Genomic DNA, 23,414 nt, shown 5'->3' on the forward strand with positions numbered 1-23,414 from the left:
AAATGTCAAAAACTGTTATAAAACAATGAAAACTAAAAACTCTGATGGTTGAAGTGGTATGCAGAACCATCTCAAAATGAATCATGATAGCTGGGAAAATATTGGCAACAATGATAACAGAAGAAATAAGGTTGTGAGAATCAGAATGCTCCCAAACAGAACCTTCCCAATGGGAAACACAATTTCTACCCGTCAGTGCTGCCTCATCTCAATGACTACATTCACTTCCCTAAGCACTGTGAACTTTCATCCTGGCCCGCATGAGCAATTCCCAGCAACACTGAATGTAAATTTTTCTGCCTCCAAAATCATGATCCTGATTTACAGAGAATCAAACAGAAAATATAAAAGATTTGTTAAAATGCTTCTCAAGCAGGTATTTTAAAACAAACTTAAATATAAACAAACTGTTATAAGATCCTGGCTAGTCTCTTCTAAATGAAGAATGTATATATTGGTTTATTTGTTGCTGTTATTAAATATTTTTAACAAGACACATGTTATACCAGGACAGTTTGCAGACTGCATTAAAAAGTATTGAGAGCTCTCAAAAATCAGAAGACATCACAACACAATGAGGCTATGTCTGTTTGGATTACATATAAATTAATTAAAATGTATTAATACTTTACCATTGCCTTGAAGGACAAAAAGGAACATACATTATTTAAGTACTAAAAAGTAGTGGAGGGTATTAAATCATTAAGTGGAAAAAGGTTTACCCATCAGAGATAACAATGAAAAGTGATGCTCTTCACATAATAGAATTTCAGGGAATCAGACTAATTGCTAGATTTGATCAATTTTTACATGGGTGCCTGGAAAACTATAAAGATGAAAGGAAAATGTGATTTATTCATCCAAAACAGTTCATGGAGAATTAATCAAAGGGAAAACACGTATAAAATGAAATGGGAAATCAGATAAGTAATAAACACCAAATAATACTATTGCTACAATTCTACAATAGCAAACTGCTTTGTGTATGCCATTATTGTATGCTCTAAAATATAAAACCCATTTGTTACACAGAAAACCAATTTTTAACTTTGTCAAAATTCATCTGAAATTAAAAAATAATTGTCTTTTCAACAGAATGAAATAAATTCTAAACAACTGTAACCTGTCTCTCACATTTGCAATGAGTCATATGACAGCATGACTATTAGGAGAGGCTATGAAGTTTCCAGCACCTTTTAAAAACATTAGTAAGTCCTTAGAATACATGCTGGATGCACCTCAGTTCATCATTTAGTCACCTCCGGGAAAGCAGCCTTCCTAGTCCCAGGATTTGTTGACTACTTCAGATTTTGCAACAGTTACATGTTCTTTAACCACCCACACCCACTTAGATTTCAAGAGTCTATGCATCGAGGTCTTATAGCACAGTACATGACATTTCAAAAACCCGAAAATATATGTTCTGTGATTCAGAAGGAAAACGACCACTGACAAGACAGAAAAAGGTTATTCAAAATTAAAGGTTGCACAAAAGGCCATTTATTATTCTATTTATAGGAAATGTCCAAAATAGGCAAATCCGTAAAGACAGAAAGTAGATTAGTGGTTGCAAGGGTCTAGGAGAAAAGTAGACTTAGAAAGGACTGCTAATGGGTATGGAATTTCTTTTGTTTTAAAATTAAATAGTGGTGATTGTTACACAACTTTGTGAATATACTAAGAAGCCATTGAATTGTGCACATTTTTAAAGGGTGAGTGTTATGGTCTGTGAATTATATATCAATATTTTAAAAGTTAACAAAGGTTGAATATACCAGCCATTTTAACTGCCCTTTGGAAGAATGATTTCAGACTAGTTCAGGGGAAAAAATTAAAAATTTCTGATTCCTGATTTAGGCATATCTAGAAGATTTCCATTTATTTATGAAATAGAAGATACAAAAATTATTGGACTATGAAACAAAAGTGATTAAAGATGAACAATGAAATTAATAGAAATTATCTTGACATCAAAAAGCAAATTATAAGAAAATTTTTCAGGTCTAACTAAAAGCAGTAATTAAGGGAAAGAGAGAAGTTCAAATAGAAGTAATGAATAGGCTCTTGGATTATTTGATAATGCAATTAATAAAAAGTGAATCATATGAACACATGAGGAAAGTATGAAATTTTGCTGAATTGTCATAAAATGAATTAAAGCTAAAACTCAATTGTCGCTATTATAAAGACATTGATGACAAAAATGCTCAACAAGTGTTCTAAATTTAATGAGTACATATGATTACCCTAGCCCAAGAAAACATGAATAATTTGTATTCTCACAATCACCTGGTACTTCTTATGCCTCAGAGCTGAAACCATCCAATTCACTAAGCCCCTTCCTTCATTTTAATGGGAAACATGAGCAGGTTTAGCGACCAAGATCTTGCACTAAGCATGCTCATTCCTACTGGACATTGTTTCTAGGACCTTTAAGTGGACAGCCAGGTTTTTCTAAACCATGAGTTCATACTACTAACTCCCATTCAAATCCAACATGACTATTATTTTCCTCCTTCCATCGTTATATATTCCTTCTTCCACAGTAAGAATCCTGGTTTTCAATAGCATCAACATATTTTCTCAATTGTTCCATCTCAGAATATACACAAAAGAGCATCTAAATCTCTATCAACAAACTATGTTCAGTAGGCCTTTATAGTCTTCCTTTAGAATATATATTAAAAAAGGTATAGAGTCTGAAATATGTGTTTAAAAGTTCAATGAATTATTTTTCTGTGTGGTATGTTAATAAACAAGTTTGTTTCCACTTTATTAAATTTCAGTTTTAATCCTTGCAAATTTTAAGTTTTGAATATATAAAACATTACCACCACTATAATCAACGATGTTAGGGTATACTTTAAAAGAGTAAAATTGGAATGTTCCCAATGCAAAGAAATGTTACATGCCTGAGGTGATGGATACCTCGATTACCCCGATTTGATTAATTCACACTGTATGTATCAAAACATCACATGTGCCCTATAGAGATATGCAACTATTATGTACCCATAATTAAAATAAAAAAATTTAAAAATATATTAACATAATTTAACAGCAAGGAGACAAATGAATTTAGCAGGTTAAAATAATAAAGTAACAAAAAGCAGAGCCCCTGAGTGTGCAAGAGGCATAGTCATCTCCCGAGTCTAAATTCTGCCCCTGTATTACTAGGCATGGTCTCAGCATCCTCGAACTGAAAGGAACTAATATTGGTCACAGCATTAGCAAAACCCATTATCAACTCATCATGAAAAGTCAAATTTAAAAGAAAGTTTCTAGAATTATAAGCAGAAACAAACAGGTTATACAATGATTGGTGAAGCCAGCAATCAGGAATGAGCGCTCCAAGAGAACCGATATGATTAGGAAAGTAAAATCATCTTGCTTTGGGGCTGGATAAAGGGTCAGAAAGAAGTGCCATGGTTAGCTGGGTTCACATCCCTGTGACCCGCCTTCAAATCCTTCATATCCTACAAAGAATTGCTCCTTTCTAAAGGTTATGGTTCGACAACAGAATAGTAGCACACACTGTTGGCTTGAGCGCTGGCCGGTCTTTAATATTCTACGTGATTCAAGGAAGATCTCCCAAGTCAGTCACAAAAAAGGGACATTCTTACCTCCAGGTGGTGTTTTTCTAGTGTTTAATATGACATTAGGCACTTCCCCGGCTAATGGTATTAGAAATTAGCTCCTCGTGGAGTATTATCTATAGCAAACAGCAGTTGACTCCTAGTTCTCTTCAATGACCTCGGATTTAGATTTATGTAGTGTTCATGACTTCGGCTTCATCTTGAAACCTAGAGATTCTTTCCCTTTCCTACTGGATTTATCTTTCAATTAGAGGTAGCCTGAGCCAGTACCAGCCAGTTTTAGTTCTTTCTCTGTTCAAACCTTGTACTTTTGTTTCTTTACTTCAACTCTGCAAGTTGTTTCTGAGACCGTCTCCGTCTGGAGAGGAGAGTATAGGGTGTGAAGAGTGCATGATTTAACATTATGAAGGCCCGAGTCATAACAGCTCTGAGACTTCAGGTAAATAACTAGCCTCTCTGAGCCTCAGTTTCCTCATCTATGAACCAGAAATAAGATTTACTGAGCAAGGTTGTTTTAAGAATTAGTGAAAAATGTACATAAAGCACTTAGCATTTAATAAGTGCTCAAATGGTAAGTGGTTCTTAAAAAACATTTTTGCCATTGTAAAATACACATAGCATAAAACTTACCATCTTAACCATTTTTAAGTGTACAGTTCAGTGGCACTAAGTACATTCACACTGCTGTGCAACCATCACCACCACCCATCTCCAGGACTTCATTATCCCCAGCTGAAATTCTGTGCCCATCAAACAGTAACTCCACATTCTTCCTTCCCCATCCCCACTCAGTCCCTGCCAACCACTGTTCTAGTTTGTTTCTATGACTTTGACTAATACGGACCTCAAATAAGTGGAATCGTATGTAGGGGAGGAAAAATATATTTCCCTCTACCCTAAGTTCTTGGCTGGGGTTCCTGTAGCAAAAGACAGATTAGCAAGAGAAAAGCGTACAGATGTATTTAATATAAGCTTTACGTGACACAGGAGCCTTCACAAGCAAACGAAGACCAAAAAAAGTTAAACCTAAGCACTTTTACTCTAGATTTTGTCAAAAGACTAAATTATAATAAATTTATAGGTCTAATTGGCTTTTATTCACAATTCATGAACTGGGCATCCTCTATTCTAAAAAATAGAATGAGAGCCCCCACTGGGCCACAACAGAGAGGCAGGTTTTGTGAGGTGGAACCAAGGAAATGTATCAATCAAGTCACTGCAGGTCACTTCAGGTCACTTTAGGTCACTTTTCTGCAAAGGTTAAGCAGAGAGGACTTCCTTATTACGCTGACTCAGGTAGACTGGAATCTCCTGTTTTCAGGAAAAAACTGGTCTGCTGGGATCTGTCTGCTTCCTTAAAGTTTCGGTTTGATTACACGGCTCTTAGCACGAGTAACTCCATTTTGGTTTGGTCTGCATGAGGGGAGAAAGTCGTGGAAAGGTCAGAGTCCTTCCTGCCATTTGTCAAATTCATTCAGCTTAAAATAGTCAATATGCCAAGGTGCCATATTTTGGGGCAGCATGTCCAGAACCCTATCACCTATTTGTCCTTTTGTGACTGGCTTACTTCACTTGGCATAATGTCTTCAAAGTTCATCCATGTTGTAGCGTGTGCCAGAATGTCCTTTTTTACAGCTGAATAGTATTCTACTGTTTATATATACCACATTATTTATCTGTGGTCAGACACTTGGATTGCTTCCACTTTTTGGCTATCATGAATAATGCAAATGGCAAGTATTTTAACTACGGATTTTTTATGCCAAATAAACACAACCAAAAGAATGTATCTTTAGGCCCACATGGATTGTGTCCCTAATCCATGACAAAGGTTCCCATTTTGAAATGCCTTCTTCATAAACCTATGTGAGAATACTGGCAGCACCTACTTTTTATAGATGGGAATCCTATTTAAGGGCTCAGTACTTTTTCATACTGCACAAAGGAGCAAAATATGTCAATTAAGTAAACTATGAAGAAAGAAGCAAACTGGTAATCTCAAGCAGTTATTACAGACTGCCAAGTTAATACATAGAGCAGTCTGCAATTTGAAAATGCCAATCAACTACAAATGTAGGGAAAAATCCGTGCTTCAGGGGATACACTATGCATTGTTTAAGTCACACCATTTCAGGTTTTCTAGTCTAGACTTTCACCGGTTTTACAACATGTAAAGTTGAAAAGAACTCATGACAATGCAAGTGATTCTTATCCATAAATGTGCAAATCAGCCTATCTCAGAGGGCCAACCCTCCCCCACATGGTAAAGCCATTTATGCATCATTTGCAAGTTTATTTCAATATTCTGACTTACAGATGTATCTGTTCTTTGGATTCCCTTTTGAATTGTTTATAATATCTTACTGCTTACTTCATTAATAGGTATTTAACACATATCCATTTATATCTCTCTGAGTCATAATTTTACCGATTTTTGGAAAGTTATCCTTTAACAAATGTAATATCCACGGGCGAGTTAATTCTATGCTTCTCAAAGTGTGGCCTGTGGAACAGCAGCCTGGCCACACCCTGGAATGCTTTTGTCAGGAATGCACAACACTGCTCCCCGTCTCAGAAGTACTGCATGTTAGCAGGATCTCTTTCATGGACACGTTAAAAAAATGAGAGCCATTCCAGGTTAATACACGTCACTGACTGACCTCAAGGTGTGGGAGAACCGGAGCTACCAGTCCCTCCCCGTCTCCCTGGGTTTTGCCGACTGCTTGCTGCCTTCCTGCCTCCCTCCCAGATCTGTGAGCTCACTGCCAGCAGTTCTCACTGGGCCCCAGGCCAGAGCAATCCCAGAGCTCACAGCTCTTCTACCGTGATTCAGACCATCAGAAAGTGAAGATAAGCTCACGAAGTGGGAGACTCGGGCGTCAGATCACACATTCTCTACTGGGGCAATATCAGGGTGAAAATTAGTTTCTTTCTGGGGAGGGAGGGAGGGTTGGGGAGAACCTCAGATATTAAAAAGGTACTTTGTGCCCCTTCAAAGCTCAACCATACCTGGCAGAAATCTCATTCCTTAGTTTGTCCTTTCACTCATTAAGAGTTTAGTTTTTCTCCTTCATAATAAAAATATGATCAAGAAACACTGCTTTGGGCTTATCTTTCTTTTCCTATATCACTGTGAGGTTTCTCCATCCTCAAGTTTTCAGCCCTGCCTACACTTATCCGACCAATACTTGAGTACCTGCCACGCGTCTGCCCTGTGAACATGCTGGTGACACAATGAGCAGGCAAGGTGGGTTCCTGTCCTCATGCCGCTGACAGAGTGGCTGAAGTGTAGAAATAGCCACATAAAAAGACCGAGACAAAAAAAAAAAAAAAAAAGCATAAGAAGTTGCCGAGATGGAGCTTTGGAAAATGAAGAAAAAGTAAAGCAATTTTAGAACGTGACGTCACAAAGAATGAGGACTATTACTGCACATATCCTATGTTTAAAAAAATCACTGTCCATGGGAAGTTGTTTGTGGGGGGCAGGGGATAGGGTTCCATATTGAAATGAGTGTTTAGGGAGTTTAGAAGTAATAGTTCTGAAGGTAAGTGAAGAATCATGGTTACATAGTAAGAATTACAATTAGAGTGGATTCGGGTCTAGAGAGATTCCCATGATATCCGCTGCTCTGTGCAAAGAGGAGAGATCCATCCCATCCACTCAAAAACATCCTCTCCTTACGGTTTTTCTTAGACTCCCTTTTATTTGGCTGTTCTATTTGGATTTACATTATATTTGCTCTCTTCCAGGTCTTGTTTCATCGTTTAGTTCAGGTGTTTTGTGTAACCTGCATGGCCAGGCCCCTGGTGGGTGCCCTTCACACGTATCTCATTAACCTCCCTGGGAACCCTGCGAGGTAGGTCTCACATTCCCCCGTCCCAGTGAAGCAGGAGGAGCAGAGCTGCTACGACTTGCCCCGAATCCCAGAGCCACTACACAGCAACCCAGGACTGACTGAGTGCAACGCCCATCCACGCTGCTTTGCCCGACTGTGCTGTGGCATTCTCACCATTCTGTAAATTAATCCATTTTTGTCTAAAATTAACTCAAAGTAAACAGATGCCATTTGGAAGTAGTGGTGGTAATGACTATAACCGAAGGAGAAAGTTTTAGGAGAAACAGCTGTGGCAACCCAGCCTGACTCACACGATCAAGTTATCTGTAATCAAGTTACCATCTGACAACTGATTAGCGAATGGAGCTCATGGAGCACAGGCCTTGGGACAGCTGTCTGCTTCACAAACAGGCCTTCCCCCGGCAGACTACTATAGGCCTGGGTGTAGGCGGCATGCAGAGTAACAATCCAAATGTGGGTGTAGTCAGAAAATATGGAGAGTCATCAGCGTACCTTAGAATCACCTGTGGGTGCTTCTGTCAAGAATCACCAATTCAGAACAGCAAGGAGGCAAGAGTCGGAATTCCCTGAAAAGCCCTCATCTGTTAGCGTTTTTTTTTTCCCCTTTTCAGGCAAAGATTATGATAATTGGGCTCACAGTTAATAAATTTTCTTTTCTATTTCCATGATACATAATTAAGTTTTGTGGCTTAAGTTATAAAAATTCTGAACATGTACCCTTACATTGGTTCACTTTAAGGCTAAGCACTATATTAGACAGATTAAAGATTTTAGCCAAGGGTGCAAGTTATTAACTAGGCTATTTCTCAGATATTTTTACCATACCAATTTGTTATTAAATTTCAAACCAACAAGGCCACACTTAAAAGCAATGAACTCAAGCCACCAATGTTTTTAAGAAGGTGACAGCTGTTTCTTTCCTTAGAGTTTTAACATCTAAAGAAAACAAAAAAACAAAAACTAACTTTGGCAGTGCCAGTAAATTAGAAAAAAACAAGGAAAGGAGATGATAATGATCCTTAAGCTAAGGGAAGAGGAGGGGAGTGGTAGATTTATGCTCTATTCTATTTATGTTTCATTCTTCACTGGAAGAGCACTCGAGTTATAGTTTGTGGTGCAGCTGTTAGTCCTTCAATACGGTACAAACAGGTTTATCTCATGTACGAATCATCGATAAGGAGTGGCTACCTCCAGCAGCTGGGTTGACTTTAGTGGGAAAGATCTGGAATAGCCACTGGGGCAGAGGCAGGGCAGGCTACACACGTGCTGCGGGCTTGTTGACCCAACCTTCTATCAGTCAACATCAGGAACAATCAGGGCATTGCCAGGCAACCATCTCTTCAGCCTTTACTAATCAATGGTTGCGATTAGCGTATTTTAGTTGAAAACAAACGAAACATTTTTGTTTTCATAAACGGAGCTTGGCGCACACATAGATGGATAGGATGGATTCTACGTCACATTTCTCATCCGCTAACTGTTGTGGCATAGATGCCTTTGGATCTATTATTTCCCTTTATTGTTCTATGCAAAGAACTCACTGTAAGGTAACAGGAGGGACACAAGGGTAAGCATTGTAGAATGAAATAGAAATAAGGACCTAGTCCCAACTCTGAAGCTGATTCTAGACATGTTGTGCAGATGAGGAAGATTTAATAATTAGTTTGTTCAGGCCGGGCGCGGTGGCTCACGCCTGTAATCCTAGCACTCTGGGAGGCCGAGGCAGGCGGATTATTGGAGCTCAGAAGTTCGAGACCAGCCTGAGCAAGAGCAAGACCCCCGTCTCTATTAAAAATACAAAGAAATTATATGGACAGCTAAAAATATATATAGAAAAATTAGCCAGGCATGGTGGCGCATGCCTGTAGTCCCAGCTACTCAGGAGGCTGAGGCAGTTGGATTGCTTGAGACCAAGAGCTCGAGGTTGCTGTGAGCTAGGCTGACGCCACGGCACTCTAGCCTGGGCAACAGAGTGAGACTCTGTCTCAAAAAATAAAAAAAAAGAAAAAATAATAATAATTAGCTTGTTCAAATAAATTAGAAATTCTTTGCTAGCAGAATGGTACAAATCTAAAAGTTTGGTGACACTGTGTTGGGGAGGCTGTGGAAAACAGGTACTCAAGCACACGCTCCTCAAGTCCACAGTGTTACAACCCCTGTGGAGGGTGATTTAATTATCAAAACTGACAGTACCTTTGGGCAAGTCCACATCTAGACATTTATTCTGCAGATACACTTGCACAAATGCAAAATGTCAGATATGCAAGTTTATTTGTTGCAACTTTGCTTTTGTTTGCAAAAATAGCTGCTCCAGTTTCCTACTGCTGCTGTAACCAGTGACCACAAATGAAGCAGTTTACAACAACACAAACTTATTGTCTTACAAGTCTGGAGACCAGAAGTCCCAAATAGGTCTTGCAGGGGTAAAATCAAAGGCCGGTTCCTCCTGGAGACTGTTGGGGAGAGTCCACTTCCGCGTCTTCCGACTTCTAGAGGCTTCCACATCTCTTAACTTCGTGTCACGCCAACCTCTGCTCCTAACGTCCCATAGCCTCTCAGACGCCAGGCCGCCTGCCTCCTTCTTATAGGGCCCCTGTGATCAAAGACATTGGGCCCACCTGGATAATGCACGCACGCTCCCCGCTCACGATGCTTAATCACAAAGCCCCTTCTGCTGTGTAAGGTAACATATTCACAGATTCAGGGATTAAGACGGGGACATCTTTCGTTCAATGAATCACAATAGCAAACAACTGGAAGCAAACTGGATGTTGATCAGTAGTGGACTGGTTAAATAAACTATGATAAATTCACATGATGGAATACTATACGGTTGTTTGAAAAATGAGAAAACTCATTATGTACTAAACAGAAAGCTCTCTGGAATATAATGTTAGGTGAGAAAAGTACAGAACAGAGAAAGGAATGCAGTGCGTGTAATTTGCTTGTATATATAATGTTTAAACTATCTGTGGAATGACACACCAGAAACTAATAATGGTGATTACCTATAGGACAGGAACTAGGTGGTGGCATTGCAACAATGAGACTGTTCACTAATACTCTTTTGTAATTTTTTATTTTTGAAACCTATATTACTTATCCAAAAAGTAAAATAATAAAGTCTAGAAAGAGTAAAAATAAAACAAAATGTAAAAAAACTTATACATGGGAGAGATCAGTGTGGGCTGGAGCCAGAAAGGCCAGGTTTCACAGAAAAAGATGCAAGCCAGTATCAGATTCAATGCTGCAGGACAAAGTACCCCAAAACGTAGTGGCTTGAAACAACAAACACTTATTATCTCACAGGTTTGGGAGTCAGGAATCTGGGGAGGGTTTAGCTGGGTTTGTTCTCGCCCGGAGTCTCACGAGGCTGCAGTCACCTCGAAGTTCAACGGGGCTGGAGAACCTGCCCGCAAGCTCCTGCCGGAGTTGTTGGCAGAAGTCAGTCCTCTCTGGTTCTTGGCCAGAGACCTGTGTTCCTCACCACATAGGCCATTCCACATGTGTTCATAACATGGCAATTGGTGGGTGACCCGAAAAGGAAGCAGAGAGAGTGGGAGGGAGAGGGGGAGAGGAAGATGAGGAGGAAGAAAAGGAGAGAGAGTAAAGACCAGCCCCAGGCAGGAGCCCTAGGCTTTTATAACCTAGTCCTGGAAGTGACCTATCATGGCTCCTGCCATCTGCTATTGCTCACACAAACCAACCTTGCTACAGCGAGGCAGGAGGGCTCACTAGGGGTCATCACGCAGGTGGGCAGCCACGGACAGTGAAGAGCAGTGGAGGGCAGGGCCAGTAACCGTGAGTGAAGGAATAAAACCAAGAATGGCCACAGTGAGTACGGAAGGCAGGAAGGAGACTGGCCTCATCAGAGTTATAAGTGTGTACTGGGGAGAAGTGAAAATAAAAATATGAAGAGTGGAGTTTGGTCCAATCACTGAGTCAGTGATTCACTATTCCTGCCATGCTGATCTCCCTGAGTGGGTGATTTGGAATTTCAAATCTGTGCCCTAGACCCTAAGCCAAAAATATTTTGTCTCATCCCACTGGAAAATTCTTTCATATATGTTAGGTTTTCTCCTCTGCTAGGAGATGATTTCTTGGAGAAGGAACATGTTTTTCATTTCCATACCACCAGATACCCCATATCTATACTAGTATGAAGCACCTAGCTGTGGCTTGAGCAATACACATTGACTGGCTCTTTTAGCACCAGTCCTGACAGCCTTAAGAAATTAGTCTTTTCCTTCTTAACAGAAGTTCTCCAACTCTTAATTACATTTCATTCTGGAACTTAATCTCCTCCTCAGTGGCAGTGGTGACATTGTATCAAAATATTATACAGAACTGACATCATGGGCCTCCTGATACGATGCAACAGAAGGGACACAGCATCACCTATGTGACATTCCTTGTAAAAATATTTACCTTAAAGTATCATGAGGTAACAATCAGACAAATCCAGCATGTAACATTCTGTAAGACAATTGGCCTGGCCCCTTCAAAAATGTCAGTGTCACGAGAGAAAAAAATGCTGGGAGATTGTTCTAGATTAAAGGAGACTAAAGGAATATAACAATTAAAGGTAACGTGGAATCCTGGATAGGATCCTGAATCATTAAAAAAAAAAATAGCCAAGAGGACATTATTAAGAAAGTTGGTAAAATATACATAAGGACTACATAATATTATCCTATCTGTGTTAAATTTTGGGGGTATATTAATGGCATTGTGGTTACATAAGAAAACATCCTAGTTGTTAGGAGAAACATGCTGAAGTATTTAAGGCTGAAGTGTCATGAGGCATGCAACTACTTTCAGATGGTTCAGCAAAAAATTGTGTGTGTCTGTGTGTGCACATGTCTAAGGAGGAGAGAGAGAGGAAGAGTGAGAGGAAAAGAAAATGAGTGAAAGAGAGAGAAAGCAAGTGTGGCAAAATATAACTACTGAATGTCGGTGAAGGGTATACAAGTACTCATTGTAGGACTCTATAGCTATCAAATTTTTCAAAATAAAAAGTACATATATATGTACATACGTGTATGCACATATTACCAGGAATGCCAGCTGACATGACCAAGTGACTAAAATCTAAGAGCAAAAAACAGAAAAGACAAACAACCCCACAAGTGATTCAGGTATTAAAATTACCAGACATGAACTTTAACTGGTAATATCAGACTCAGGCTTTAAAATATCTAGTAGTAGTGAATTACTTTACCAGAGAACGAAAGTACTTGCACTATCCTGAATAAGCTAATTGACCTGTTAGTTTCTCTCAGGCAGATGAGCGGTAAGGTCATTTTAAAATCTGAAATTCTGTGATTGATTGTTCCATTCTTTCATTCACTCATGCTAACATGAATAAAAGGATTCACTAGAGTCACAAAGATGATCTTATTATCCGTGTTTCAAGAAAACTTTTCATGGCAGAGTTGAACATACAAATACTTATAGAATAACAAAGTATTAGTAAAATGCAGACACAGTTCTGAAGAGGGAGAAATTAACTCCAGTTCAGGGTGGAGGGTGGTAAATAGATATGCAAAATTCCTAAGAGATGGTGATGCCCAAAACAGGTTTTAAAGAACAAACAGGTGGATGGGCAGTGAGCAGGCTCCAGGTGGAGACCGGGGGCAGGAGTGTGAGGATGAGAGCGTCTTCCCAAGGAAAGGCCAGGAAGGGTCCTTGACAACCCAAAAGGGGCTGGGGGCACAACTGAAGGAACTGGCGCCTGGGTCCAGGAGACGGGAATGTCTCCTCCCTTTTTCCAGCCTCCCAAAGAGAAATGCCTAGAGAATGCCCCCAGCCCTGTGAGCACATAAATGCACAGCGCATTGGTGTGAGTTGTTTACTTGCTAAGGAGTTTGCACCACCTTCTGTATTTAATGAGTCATTCAAGCCCTTCTTGGATGGTGCTGGAACGCACAAACCCCTCCTTTAATCCGGTTGGCTAGTTCAGATTAGACAAGTTTTAACAGTGCTTACCTTTCCCAGCAAGGGGAAGTAACACCCAAGTTATCAGGAATAGACTAGGGCTGGGGACAAAGCTCCGTGAACCTGAGCTGGAGAGACAACAACTTCAACCACCAGGTCGTTTTGCCCCATCCTGTGGCTGACTGAGCATCAGAGGTCAGGATTGCAATAAATTTTTGTATTTTGATGGGAAATTTTAAAACATGGTTGTTTAAAAGTCCTTGCTTTGGAAAGGTTTTAATCTTGATTTATGTAAGCATTTCTTTGTTAATAAGATTTGAATTATAACCTAATTGATAGAATTAATACTCTTTAGGGGCTAAGACTACTTGAGAAAAACTGTTTTACAGATTTTTTAAAATGATTCCTGAGCTTAAGAAATTACTTTTAGATCCTTACCAGTTCCCCAGATAATTAATGAGCAAGCATTCCCTAGTGGTGGGAAGGTTTTGTTAGGTCTTATGACCTGGTGACTCCTTGGTCCAAAAAATAAGATTACTTGCCTGTTTCCTTAATCTTTTCAGATAGAATGAGATGCTTAAAATATTTCATTTCAGTCAGAAAAGAAAATGGAATGCCAAATTTATATTTGATCTAATATTTATAAACACCTGATTTAAATGAACTTTACCCAAAGCACACTCCACAAGAGGCACTTCACATCTACCTGGAGCACAGCCCCTTCTGTTGTAGAGTAAAATGGCTTTCTTTTTTTAAGTAGTCAGCAACACTCCTAAGGAAATAAAATTAGGTAAGGCTGTTACCAGCTGTCACCAGCAGCGTCATCCATTCAATAAATGTTTGTTTATGGCTGACTCTGTGAGGCATTTAGGGATGGGATGGCAGACAGGGCCCTGCCTTCTTCCACCACCCTACAGCCTGGTGGAGGAAGTAGATTTTTAAAATTAACAAAATAATTACAAATTGTGATTAGAGCTATGAAGAGAAAAACACAGATATAGAATAACATTGAGGAGCGGGACTACCTACTTTAGGGAGTCAAGGAAGATTTCCATGAAGACGCGACATTTAAGCAAGCACCGAAGGACGTTAGGAGTCAGACCCGCCAGAGCAAGAGGGAATAGTATTCCGGGCAGAGGGAAAAGCTTGTACAGAGCCACAGTCCCGAAAGGAGCTTGTTTGAGGGACTAAAAGAAGACCAATGTGCCCAAAGCATAAGATGTTTAAGACTGGATATGTGGTGAGTTTGAAGAGGCAGCTAAGTCATGCTAAGAACTTGGGAGGGCTTTTGGCAGAGGAGTGACATGATCTGATGCATGTTTTGAAAATGGAGCTCTGACTTCCAGGTGGATCGCAGATGTGCAAGGGAGAGGAAATGCAGAGGTCAGTAGAGCGCACAAGCATAATTTAAGCAAGATGGCAGCTTGGAGTACCGCTGATTACAGTAGGGAGGGAGAGAAAGCTTGTTCCGGGTATGTTTGGGAGGTGGAATAAACAGACATGCTGGTGGATGGGGTATGAGAGGTGGTGAGTGAAAAAGAGGAGTCAAGGATGACTCAGATTTCAGGCTGGAGTAATTGGGAAGGTGGGAAGACTGGTGGAGAAACAGGTTTGGAGAGAGAAGTCTTCATGCCTTTAGTGTAGGCCTTAGTCATTGGAATAACTTAGATCTCCATTTAGCATTTCTTTTAAAACATGGATGTTTGCCTGGTGTGGTGGTGAGGACTGTAGTCACAACTACTTGGGAAGCCAAGGCAGGGAGGATCATTTGAACACAGGAGCTGGAGGCCAGCCTGGCCAACATAGCGAGGAAACTGCTGCTTGGCCTAAACTAGGCCTGGGTTGCTTTTTTTTTTAAATATAGGGAGAGTTTAGGGAGCAGGCAGCAGTAAGTGGGAGCTGGGTGGCTTATCCTGATACTGCATTTGATAAATACAGACAGTTCTCATTCAGATTGTGTGTTTGCTTAGATTTGGGCTAAAGACCCCCAAAGCCAGCCCTTGGTATTGTCACTCATTAAGAAATTAGCAAAGAGAGGGTAGTACTGCTGAATTTAAATATTTTCCAAGAAAAAGAAAAAATTATGGAATTTGATGTACATTTTCCATGTTACTTTATACACAGATTATCTTTCAACAGTGCAGTCAGTTTAGGAAGGAAATAATTAAGATGTAAATGTGTGAGCCAAGAGCCAGAACCACTCTGAACAGCCCAAGGTTGTGAACTTATTTAATTTGCCCTTTCCCTGAGGAGTCACTTCTTGGATCATTGACTTATTATTATTCTGCAAACCAGTGGTAGCCCCTGTCTTCCTCTCCTTATTGCCAGAGTATGATCCAGCTGTGGGGCTTGAAGAGTTTATGTTTATTGGATTTTAATGACTCAGTTAACAAAGGTCATTCCTGAAAGTAATAGAAAACTAAGTGTGTGGAAATAGAATAGCTAAGACTGAAGCAGGGGGTTATTTTTAGTGGTTCCTTGGTGTTGTCCTTAGATATATGTTTAATCCTTAAAAGCAATTAAGAAGGGTCCTTTCTCTTAATCAATTTACTGATGCTGTATTCAACTACACTTGCAAAATGTTATTTTAAACTTCTCAGTAACAAAAGTTACCATGTAAACACTAGGCTTAAAATATATTAGATAATACTGGTATAAACAATATACTATTAATATAATATTTATAATAGAATAACTGTTATTATATGTAACTGTAATACTTGTTAATATATCTATAGTGTTTCCATTATCTTTGAGAGAATGAAATAACTTTGGTCTTAGGTAAAATCTGGTTGGATGTGAATCTTGACGTTAAATGAAACTTTAGAGATCATTTAATCTTGTCCTTTCAAATATTTGCCATGGGAAGCACATGTGCCTGGCTTCTTTCTGGCTGGGGCTCTGCTTCCCAGGGGGAAAAAAAATTTTACTGTGAATGATTTAGTAAATATTTATCCAAGATGGTGTTTATTAGAATGTGAAAGAATTTCCTAAGGCTAATGGTGATTGTTTGAATTATTTAAAATTAAATTGATAAAAACATTCAAGAATATGTGGAAATGAATAAATTTACAGTTGTTCCCCAGGCATAAATTACTTAAATGTTCTCCACCTGAAAATCCAATGAGATAGGATATAAATGTGCACTTCATATATGTAATAAATTTTTTATATAGCTTTACAAAGCCTTCCTCACCTAGCTCTGCTGACTTTTCCAGCCTTATCTATAGCTGCAACATAATAAGTATTAGGAATGAACGAATGGATAAAGGCAGTGAACACTAAAGAATTTGAAATTTATAGTTTATACATTTAAAATGATAACATAAATCTGAAGAAATAAAGATGCTACTTTTAAAACATATTTCACTCCACTTCATTTCTTTTCTAAGGAGAGAGCATACACAGCTTGGCATCAGTTTGACATGAGACAAAAATTTTAGTGTTGTTGCATGCTAAATTTCTTTCACTAGGTTAAATAAAATGTAGAATCCAAATGACAAATACTGTATAAAAATCCTATCAGCTCATGCAACCGTAACTTACAAATTGTAAGCTTTCCCCTCAGCAAATGAATTAAAAGAAAAGAAAAGTCTTTAAAATCTTCTCGTTGGAGACAAATGACCTTTTAAAATGCCAGCATATCCCCTAGAGAATGAATTTGGTCTGAGTGCTTCATTTCTGAAACTGTGCAAGAAAAGATGACTTGGTTTTGAGAGTCAAACTGTATCCCTCTATAAAGGTTTAAGATCTTTTAAATCTTCATATAAAACACCGCCCTTATTCTGAGAACAAAAAGAGCCATAAAACAGCTCGGGCCAGACGGGGAAAGAAGGTCCTAGCACAAAGTACTGGGAAAGGTTTTCTTTAAAAAAGAAAAAAAAAAAAATCCCAGTAAGTTACAACTCCTGTTAGATCTGATAACTCTAAACTGCACGCCTTTTGGCATACATCAAAAACAACATGGAGAAACAGAAAAAAAAGAAATAGTAAACATTTTTTGCTTGTCCTACCTCCCAGAACCTCTAACAATGAATCAAATGGACATAGACAAAGCTCATTTTTTCCTCCTTTATAATGCATCGCAGACTACGGGGGCTGAGGGGTCTCGAATCAATACAACAGCCAGCCTCGCTGCGTGTTTAACTGCAGACGTTTTCTAAGTAGGATGGGCTGAGAACCAAACTACCAAACTAAAATCATGACAGCGATGGCACAGTAGTAATAAACTGAATGGCCCGGGGGGAATTTCAGGAAGGCGCACACTGGGGGCGCTGCACCCCGCCGCCCGCGCTACCGAGCTCTCCAGTCCCTCCGGCTCTCCGCGGAGACCCTCGGGCGCTGGGGACCCAGCCGGATAGACTGGGCAGGATTCAGCCCCTTCCTCTTCTCCGCAAGAGAGAAAAGCGCGAGGGGACCCGCAAGCCGTCTGTCCGCGTCCAAGCAAGCGTTAAAGCCTGCGGAGCCGCGCGCGGGGCGCCCATACTCGTTCCCCGGGAGCCCCCGGCCCGGCTGCCCTCTCCGGCCCGCCCCGCCCCGGCCTCCCTTACTCTGGGGCTCCATGCTCAGCTGCTCCGTGCCCCAGGCCGAGCCCCTGGCGCCGCCGCCGCGCCTCCTAACGCCTCTCCTCCCAGGCAGGCGTCGCCTCGGTTCCCCTGACAACCCGGGGGCGGGGGAGGAGGGGCCAGAAGGACGGCAAGAGGGAGGGACCAAAACTCGTCAGGAAACGCGGGCAGGCGCGTGGGCCCGCGCGTCGCTCGGGGGCCGAGCGAGGGTGGCGGCCGGGTCACCGGCTGAGGACACTGCCCCGGAGGCCTGGTCAGGCGATCGCGCCCTTCCTGGCGGGTCTCGCGTCCCCGCGGGACCTGTGCCCCGACCCCGAGGGTCGTGGCCTGCGGGCCTGGCCGTCGCCGTCCGGAGGCGTCGCTAGGGCTGTCAGCCCGCGCGTCGGGCGAGTCGGCCTGGCCCGCTGGGAAGGCCGCCGGCCCTGGGCCTCCCTCCCGGGACTCGTGAGCCGCCGCTGCAGGTAACGGCGGGCCCGGGCGGCGGGAGGGGGCGGGCGCCGGCCGGGGGCGGCCCCGGTACCTGTTGCGGCCGCCTGGGGGCCCCCTGCCCGCCGTTGGCCGCGGACGACCCCCGCCCGACCCCCGAAAGGGCCCCAGGGTGGCCTCGCGCCCGCCTCTCACTGAGCACAGGTCTCGGCGGGGGACCGAGGGTTTGCACCGCAGCCTTCCAAGCATGGGATCCCTGCTCAGCCAGGGCTTCGGCCCGGGTCTGGGTGGTCGCTCGTGCCGCGTTTACGGGCAGCAGGGAGCAAATGGGAGTCCCTTCTGTCGTCGCCAGTGGGCCAAGGCGGTCTCCTGAATCTCGAAACCCCGGAGAATTCCTTTGCCCGGCATTGCCCTCACAGGCAGTGGGCCCGGGTCGGATCTTTCCGGTTGGTTTAGTTTTTTTGTGTCTATTTGTTTCAATCCTCCCGGTTTTCGGTTGAGTAACTCAATCAGCCCACATGTTTTGTAGCAAAACTTTGTAGGGCTGTTAAACAAATGTAACATTATCCCACACAATGGTCTTTCATAATACTGGTTTTAAAAACACGGATTCGGGTTTTGCTTTAAGGAAGCTTTGAGGGTCACAAGGGAGTGTTATCTGATAGGTTGTAAAACTTTAAACAACCGGGAGAGTATCATAGGTTAAGGAAAACCGGAAGGAGGAAAGAAAAATGGAGAAGAGAGAATAAAAAGGATGAGAATGGAAGTACCCGGTGGGGTGGGCAGGCGGAGGAAACTGCGGGATGATTTAGTACTCAGGTCTGGAGATTATAGCCCCTCTATCAATCCCGACCGCTGCTCGAGACAGTATTTGAAGGAAATGGAAGGAAGAGCCCTTTTGGGGTCACCTAAGTGATTACTCATCTTGCCACCAGAGATATTTCCACTCCATGGATGACAAGGACACCAAGGAGAATTACTTTACTCTTAGAACGGGAATCATTCAGAGGTTAATTGAACCTGAGGAGCATATATTCTATGATGGAAGCAGACATTTATTATATTCTGCCAAATTAGGCTTTCCCCTCTCAGACTCTATGGGAACTTTTTCAGATTAATGGTCAAAACAAAAAGGTTTATGTGTGGATATTGACAAGCAGTGTGATATACACAGAACCTGTAATTCTTAAGCTAAAGTATTAAAGTCATAAATTCAGGTTGGAAAGTAAACACTTTATGGTACCTTAACAACCTGTTCCTGAAATTTAGAGACAGGGGATGTATTTTTAGGCAGAAAATATCTCAGATCGGCAGTACTTCTGTATACAGTATTTCTCAAACTCTTGTTTTCATACATCATTAGCAAAATTACAGAGGCCTTTTCATCCAAGATAACAAACATCGTGATGCTTATCAGTAATATCATAATCAAAACCGACAAGATAGTGATTTTTAAAACCCTAGCATTTATTGACACACACAAAAAAAGTAGGGTTAAATTTCTCAACAGTAAAGGATGAGGCATTTGTATTTTTTTAAAAAAAGAAGAAAGAATCAACAGCACAGATCTCCACACTAAGGTAACAAGGACTCAACAATTTGGTTTTAAGGTTGGAAAATATGGGGATATGTATTGATAAAGTGCTTTGTAGTGACATAGAAGAATTATTTTAACAGGTATGAAGTTGACATGGAAGAAGACTTGAAATAGTTTAGGTAACAAGTAAAGGCAATTGTGAAAAGGAACATTTGGTTTTAGGGGATAGTGAACTGTGGAAGAAAAGACTGGTTAGGGGGTGAAAGTGGGGAGGGAAAGGCACTAAAATGGCTAAGGCAGGGACATTTTCTCCTTTTCCTTCCAGCACCTAGTACAATGTAGTTGTTAAGTGTTTGGTGAATGAGAACAACGTTGGAGAAATTGCTTTGGGTATAGGAATACACTTTACTATTGGAGAAAATACCAGAGATCAGAAAGTTGCTTATGGGACAGGGGTTGAAGATGAGTGGTAAATGTACTGATTGTCCCTTTTTTGGAATTTTCAACCATTGTGTTTATTTCTTTTCACTGGCATGTTCAGTATGTTATTGGTGGTCAAATGAAAAGCAAGAAAGTGTACTGTTGCTGGATTTTTTTCTAAGCTCATCACTGGATAAAATAGTTAATTATTATTTACTTTGCTGATGCTTAACTAAATGTAGCAAACCAAAGCTTTATTACCAGGGAATAGTAAAGACACAATGAAGAGACAGATGTAGCCTTTCTTTTTCTTGTTTAAATCCCTTGGCCACATCAGAATTCAAAGTAAAAATAACCCTAGTGGGAAGTTAACATTATTTAATGCAAATAGGATGATAAAAAATATAGGAAATAAATGTGTTAGTTTTGTCTCCTAGCCTTGCTATCATATGTTGGAGAAAGTTGTTTTTGTTTGTTTTTATGGTGCTGGGGTTTTTGTTTTCTTTACCAGAGTGAGGGTACTTTTTCCTCTCTCTTTCTCTGTTACTTTCTGAAACTCATAAGGAATTCAGTTAAAGGTAAAAAAACAATCAAATTTCCATTTTCAGTGTGTTTCCTCTTTGTCCTCCAAACCTGACATGGTCTGCCGTCAAATCGTTGGACTCGGAGGAATGCCCATCTCTCAGCCCTTTTATGCATTCCCTGTGTAATCGGGCTGCAGGACTATGCTGCCCTCTACCCTTCTGAAAAGTCTTCCAGGATTAGGCTAGTGCTCACTGAATGCACTTCTCTCTCCTGCCAGGGGCGCTACACAGTTTAGCACTTAGCTCTGTGCTGTACTTTCTTGTAGGGTTTTCTCTCATGAGTATGGGTCTTGTACCTCTGATTAAACATTTCTGGAGGACGTGGGTACTTTGAGAGGGGAGTCTCCAACCTCCTTGTTTGCCAGCAAATTAATAAAATCCTCTTTCCTTCTCCTCAAAAAATAAATAAAAGAAAGAAAAACATTTCTGGACCGGGCGTGGTGGCTCACGCCTGTAATCCTAGCACTCTGGGAGGCTAGGAGGAGGCAGGAAGATCACCGGAGGTCAGGAGTTCAAGACCAGCCTGAGCAAGAGCAAGACCCCCATCTCTACTAAAAATCAAAAGAAATTAGCTGAACAACAAAAGTTATTTTCAAATAAAAATAAAATTAAAAAAATACATTTCTGGAGTTAAGTCCATTACTTCTGTATTTCTTCACTATGCTTCACTAGCATGTAGGGGGCTGCAGTGTGTACCTGATAATTTAAGTAGAGTAATAATAGAGGACAAGCCCATAGTCAGGGATGATTGTATTAATTTTTAGCTATGCCATTTTGGAAAGCCAGGAGCTATTATTTCCTCATTGATAACTGGGCATAATAAAACCTTCAATAGTCTAATAGTCTAGTTTGGAGACTCAAATGTGATTACAGATATGAATGAAAATATCTGTATATTGTAAAGAACTTTTTCAGTGTAAAGGGATGTTGTTGATTCAGGCATAGAACAGACATTTATTGAGCATTCACAAGGTGCTAAGTACTTCCAGGTTCTGGGGTTGCTATTCATAAAGGGTGAATAGGAAATGACCAGGTAGATTGTGTGCGAGGGCAGGAGGGCTTCCTAGGCACAGGGTCACCTTAGGCAAAGGCACAGAGAACAACTCTTAGCAGTAGTTCATTGTGGCTGAAGCAGAGAGTACTCCATGTATATATTAGAAGAGAATGGGAGGAAATGAGGCCAGAAAGGCAAATGTAGGCTAAATCAGAAAGAGCCTAAGGACTATGGGCTTTCACCTTAAAGATATTAATAACAAGAAGGATTTGTGACAAGAAGGGTCAGTGACATGATCAATTTTGCATTTAAACAGGATCACTGGCAGCATGTGAATGACGGATTGGTAGAAAGCCAAAATTAGAGGCAGAAAGAACAAAATTGGAGTTTTGCAGTAGTTCAGTGAAGAAATGAAGAGATAACTAAGGTGGGAACAGGGACAAGGGGGCCAGTGAAAGAGAGAATTGGCTGGTCTTGGTGATACAGGAGGTGAAGAAGAGGGAGAAGCAGGAATGACTTGGGGGTCTGACTTGGGTGCTGGGGGGGTTCTGCTATTTGTTGAAATCTGGAACACAAAAGAAGGGGGGGAAAATTTTTTAAGGCATGTAAGAAATGGGGTAGATGATGAGTTCAGTTTTAAGATGCCTGTCGTCTAAATGGGGAGGTCCCAAAGTAGTAGTTGGACATGTGGCTCTGGAACTAAAGAAGTCTCAGAGGAAGATAGAACTTTGGATTAAGCATTCAGTAATTGAAGTTAAAATGTGAACAATTTTCTCCAGGACTGGTATGTGGAATGAGAAGAGGGTCAAGGATAGGACCTGGGAGGACACATATTTTACACTGGGGGTGGGGGGTGGCTGGTGGTGGAAGAACCAAGGAGACTAAGAAGAGTGGACAGAAAAGTAAGCTGAAAATCTGGAAAGATTAACATGAGTCTCTACTCTTGAGCAGTTCGTGCATTACCATTTCCTGAAATCATTGTGTTTTTCTCCATCTGCCATAGAATGCAAAACATAGTTCATCTATTATTGTTTTGTTAAAGTTAATGCAAAATGACTACTCATTACTTTGTTAACAACAACAAAAAAATTCCTGATATTTATGGTTTTTCAGCCTTCATTTGTGACAACAAATCAAGTAAAATGTAACTTTAGAAGATGCCACAAGCAAATACTCTCTTTAAAAAAGATGGATAAAAGTTCATTTTGTGTATGTCAGAGGTAAAATAAGTATGTTAACTTGCTTGGGAGAAACTGGCAGTAGCCTATTCTTTAGATCTCAGCTTTTATTGGCTCTCAGACATTTGTTCAGATATCTAACTATATAAATAAACCAAATTAGTTGTGATCTTCCCACCTCGACCTCCCAAAGTGCTGGGATTACAGGTGTGAGCCACTATACCCAGCCCATGTTTTTCAAATCTTTAAAAAAGATATACAACTCTCTCTATACCATGTTTTTCTGTTTTATGATGTTTCTTCCAGGCTACCCTGCCTGA

The 23,414-nt window shown here is 40.9% G+C and overlaps 2 protein-coding genes across 4 annotated transcripts in view; one reads left to right on the forward strand and one right to left on the reverse strand.

Annotated features, from left to right (window-relative positions):
- Positions 1–18,041, reverse strand: part of FANK1 (fibronectin type III and ankyrin repeat domains 1) — a 62,726-nt gene extending 44,685 nt beyond the window's left edge. For 2 of the 3 annotated variants that reach the window (XM_045568340.1, XM_045568341.1), the window contains exon 1: positions 17,941–18,041. In XM_045568340.1, the coding sequence (XP_045424296.1) occupies positions 17,941–17,953 (13 nt within the window). In that variant the 5' untranslated portion in view covers positions 17,954–18,041. Of the gene's footprint in view, positions 1–9,837; positions 10,047–17,940 lie in introns of all 3 variants that reach the window. The other variant, XM_045568342.1, reaches the window with a different exon arrangement.
- Positions 18,042–18,143: 102 nt separating this feature from the next.
- The window catches only part of DHX32 (DEAH-box helicase 32 (putative)), a 44,786-nt gene continuing 39,515 nt past the window's right edge, over positions 18,144–23,414 (forward strand). Inside the window, exon 1 of the mRNA XM_045569242.1 lies at positions 18,144–18,416. The gene's annotated coding sequence lies outside the window, so the exon portion shown is untranslated. The remainder of the gene's footprint in view (positions 18,417–23,414) is intronic.

The sequence above is a fragment of the Lemur catta genome, chromosome 14 (assembly GCF_020740605.2).
Source record: "Lemur catta isolate mLemCat1 chromosome 14, mLemCat1.pri, whole genome shotgun sequence".
NCBI lineage: Eukaryota > Metazoa > Chordata > Mammalia > Primates > Lemuridae > Lemur > Lemur catta.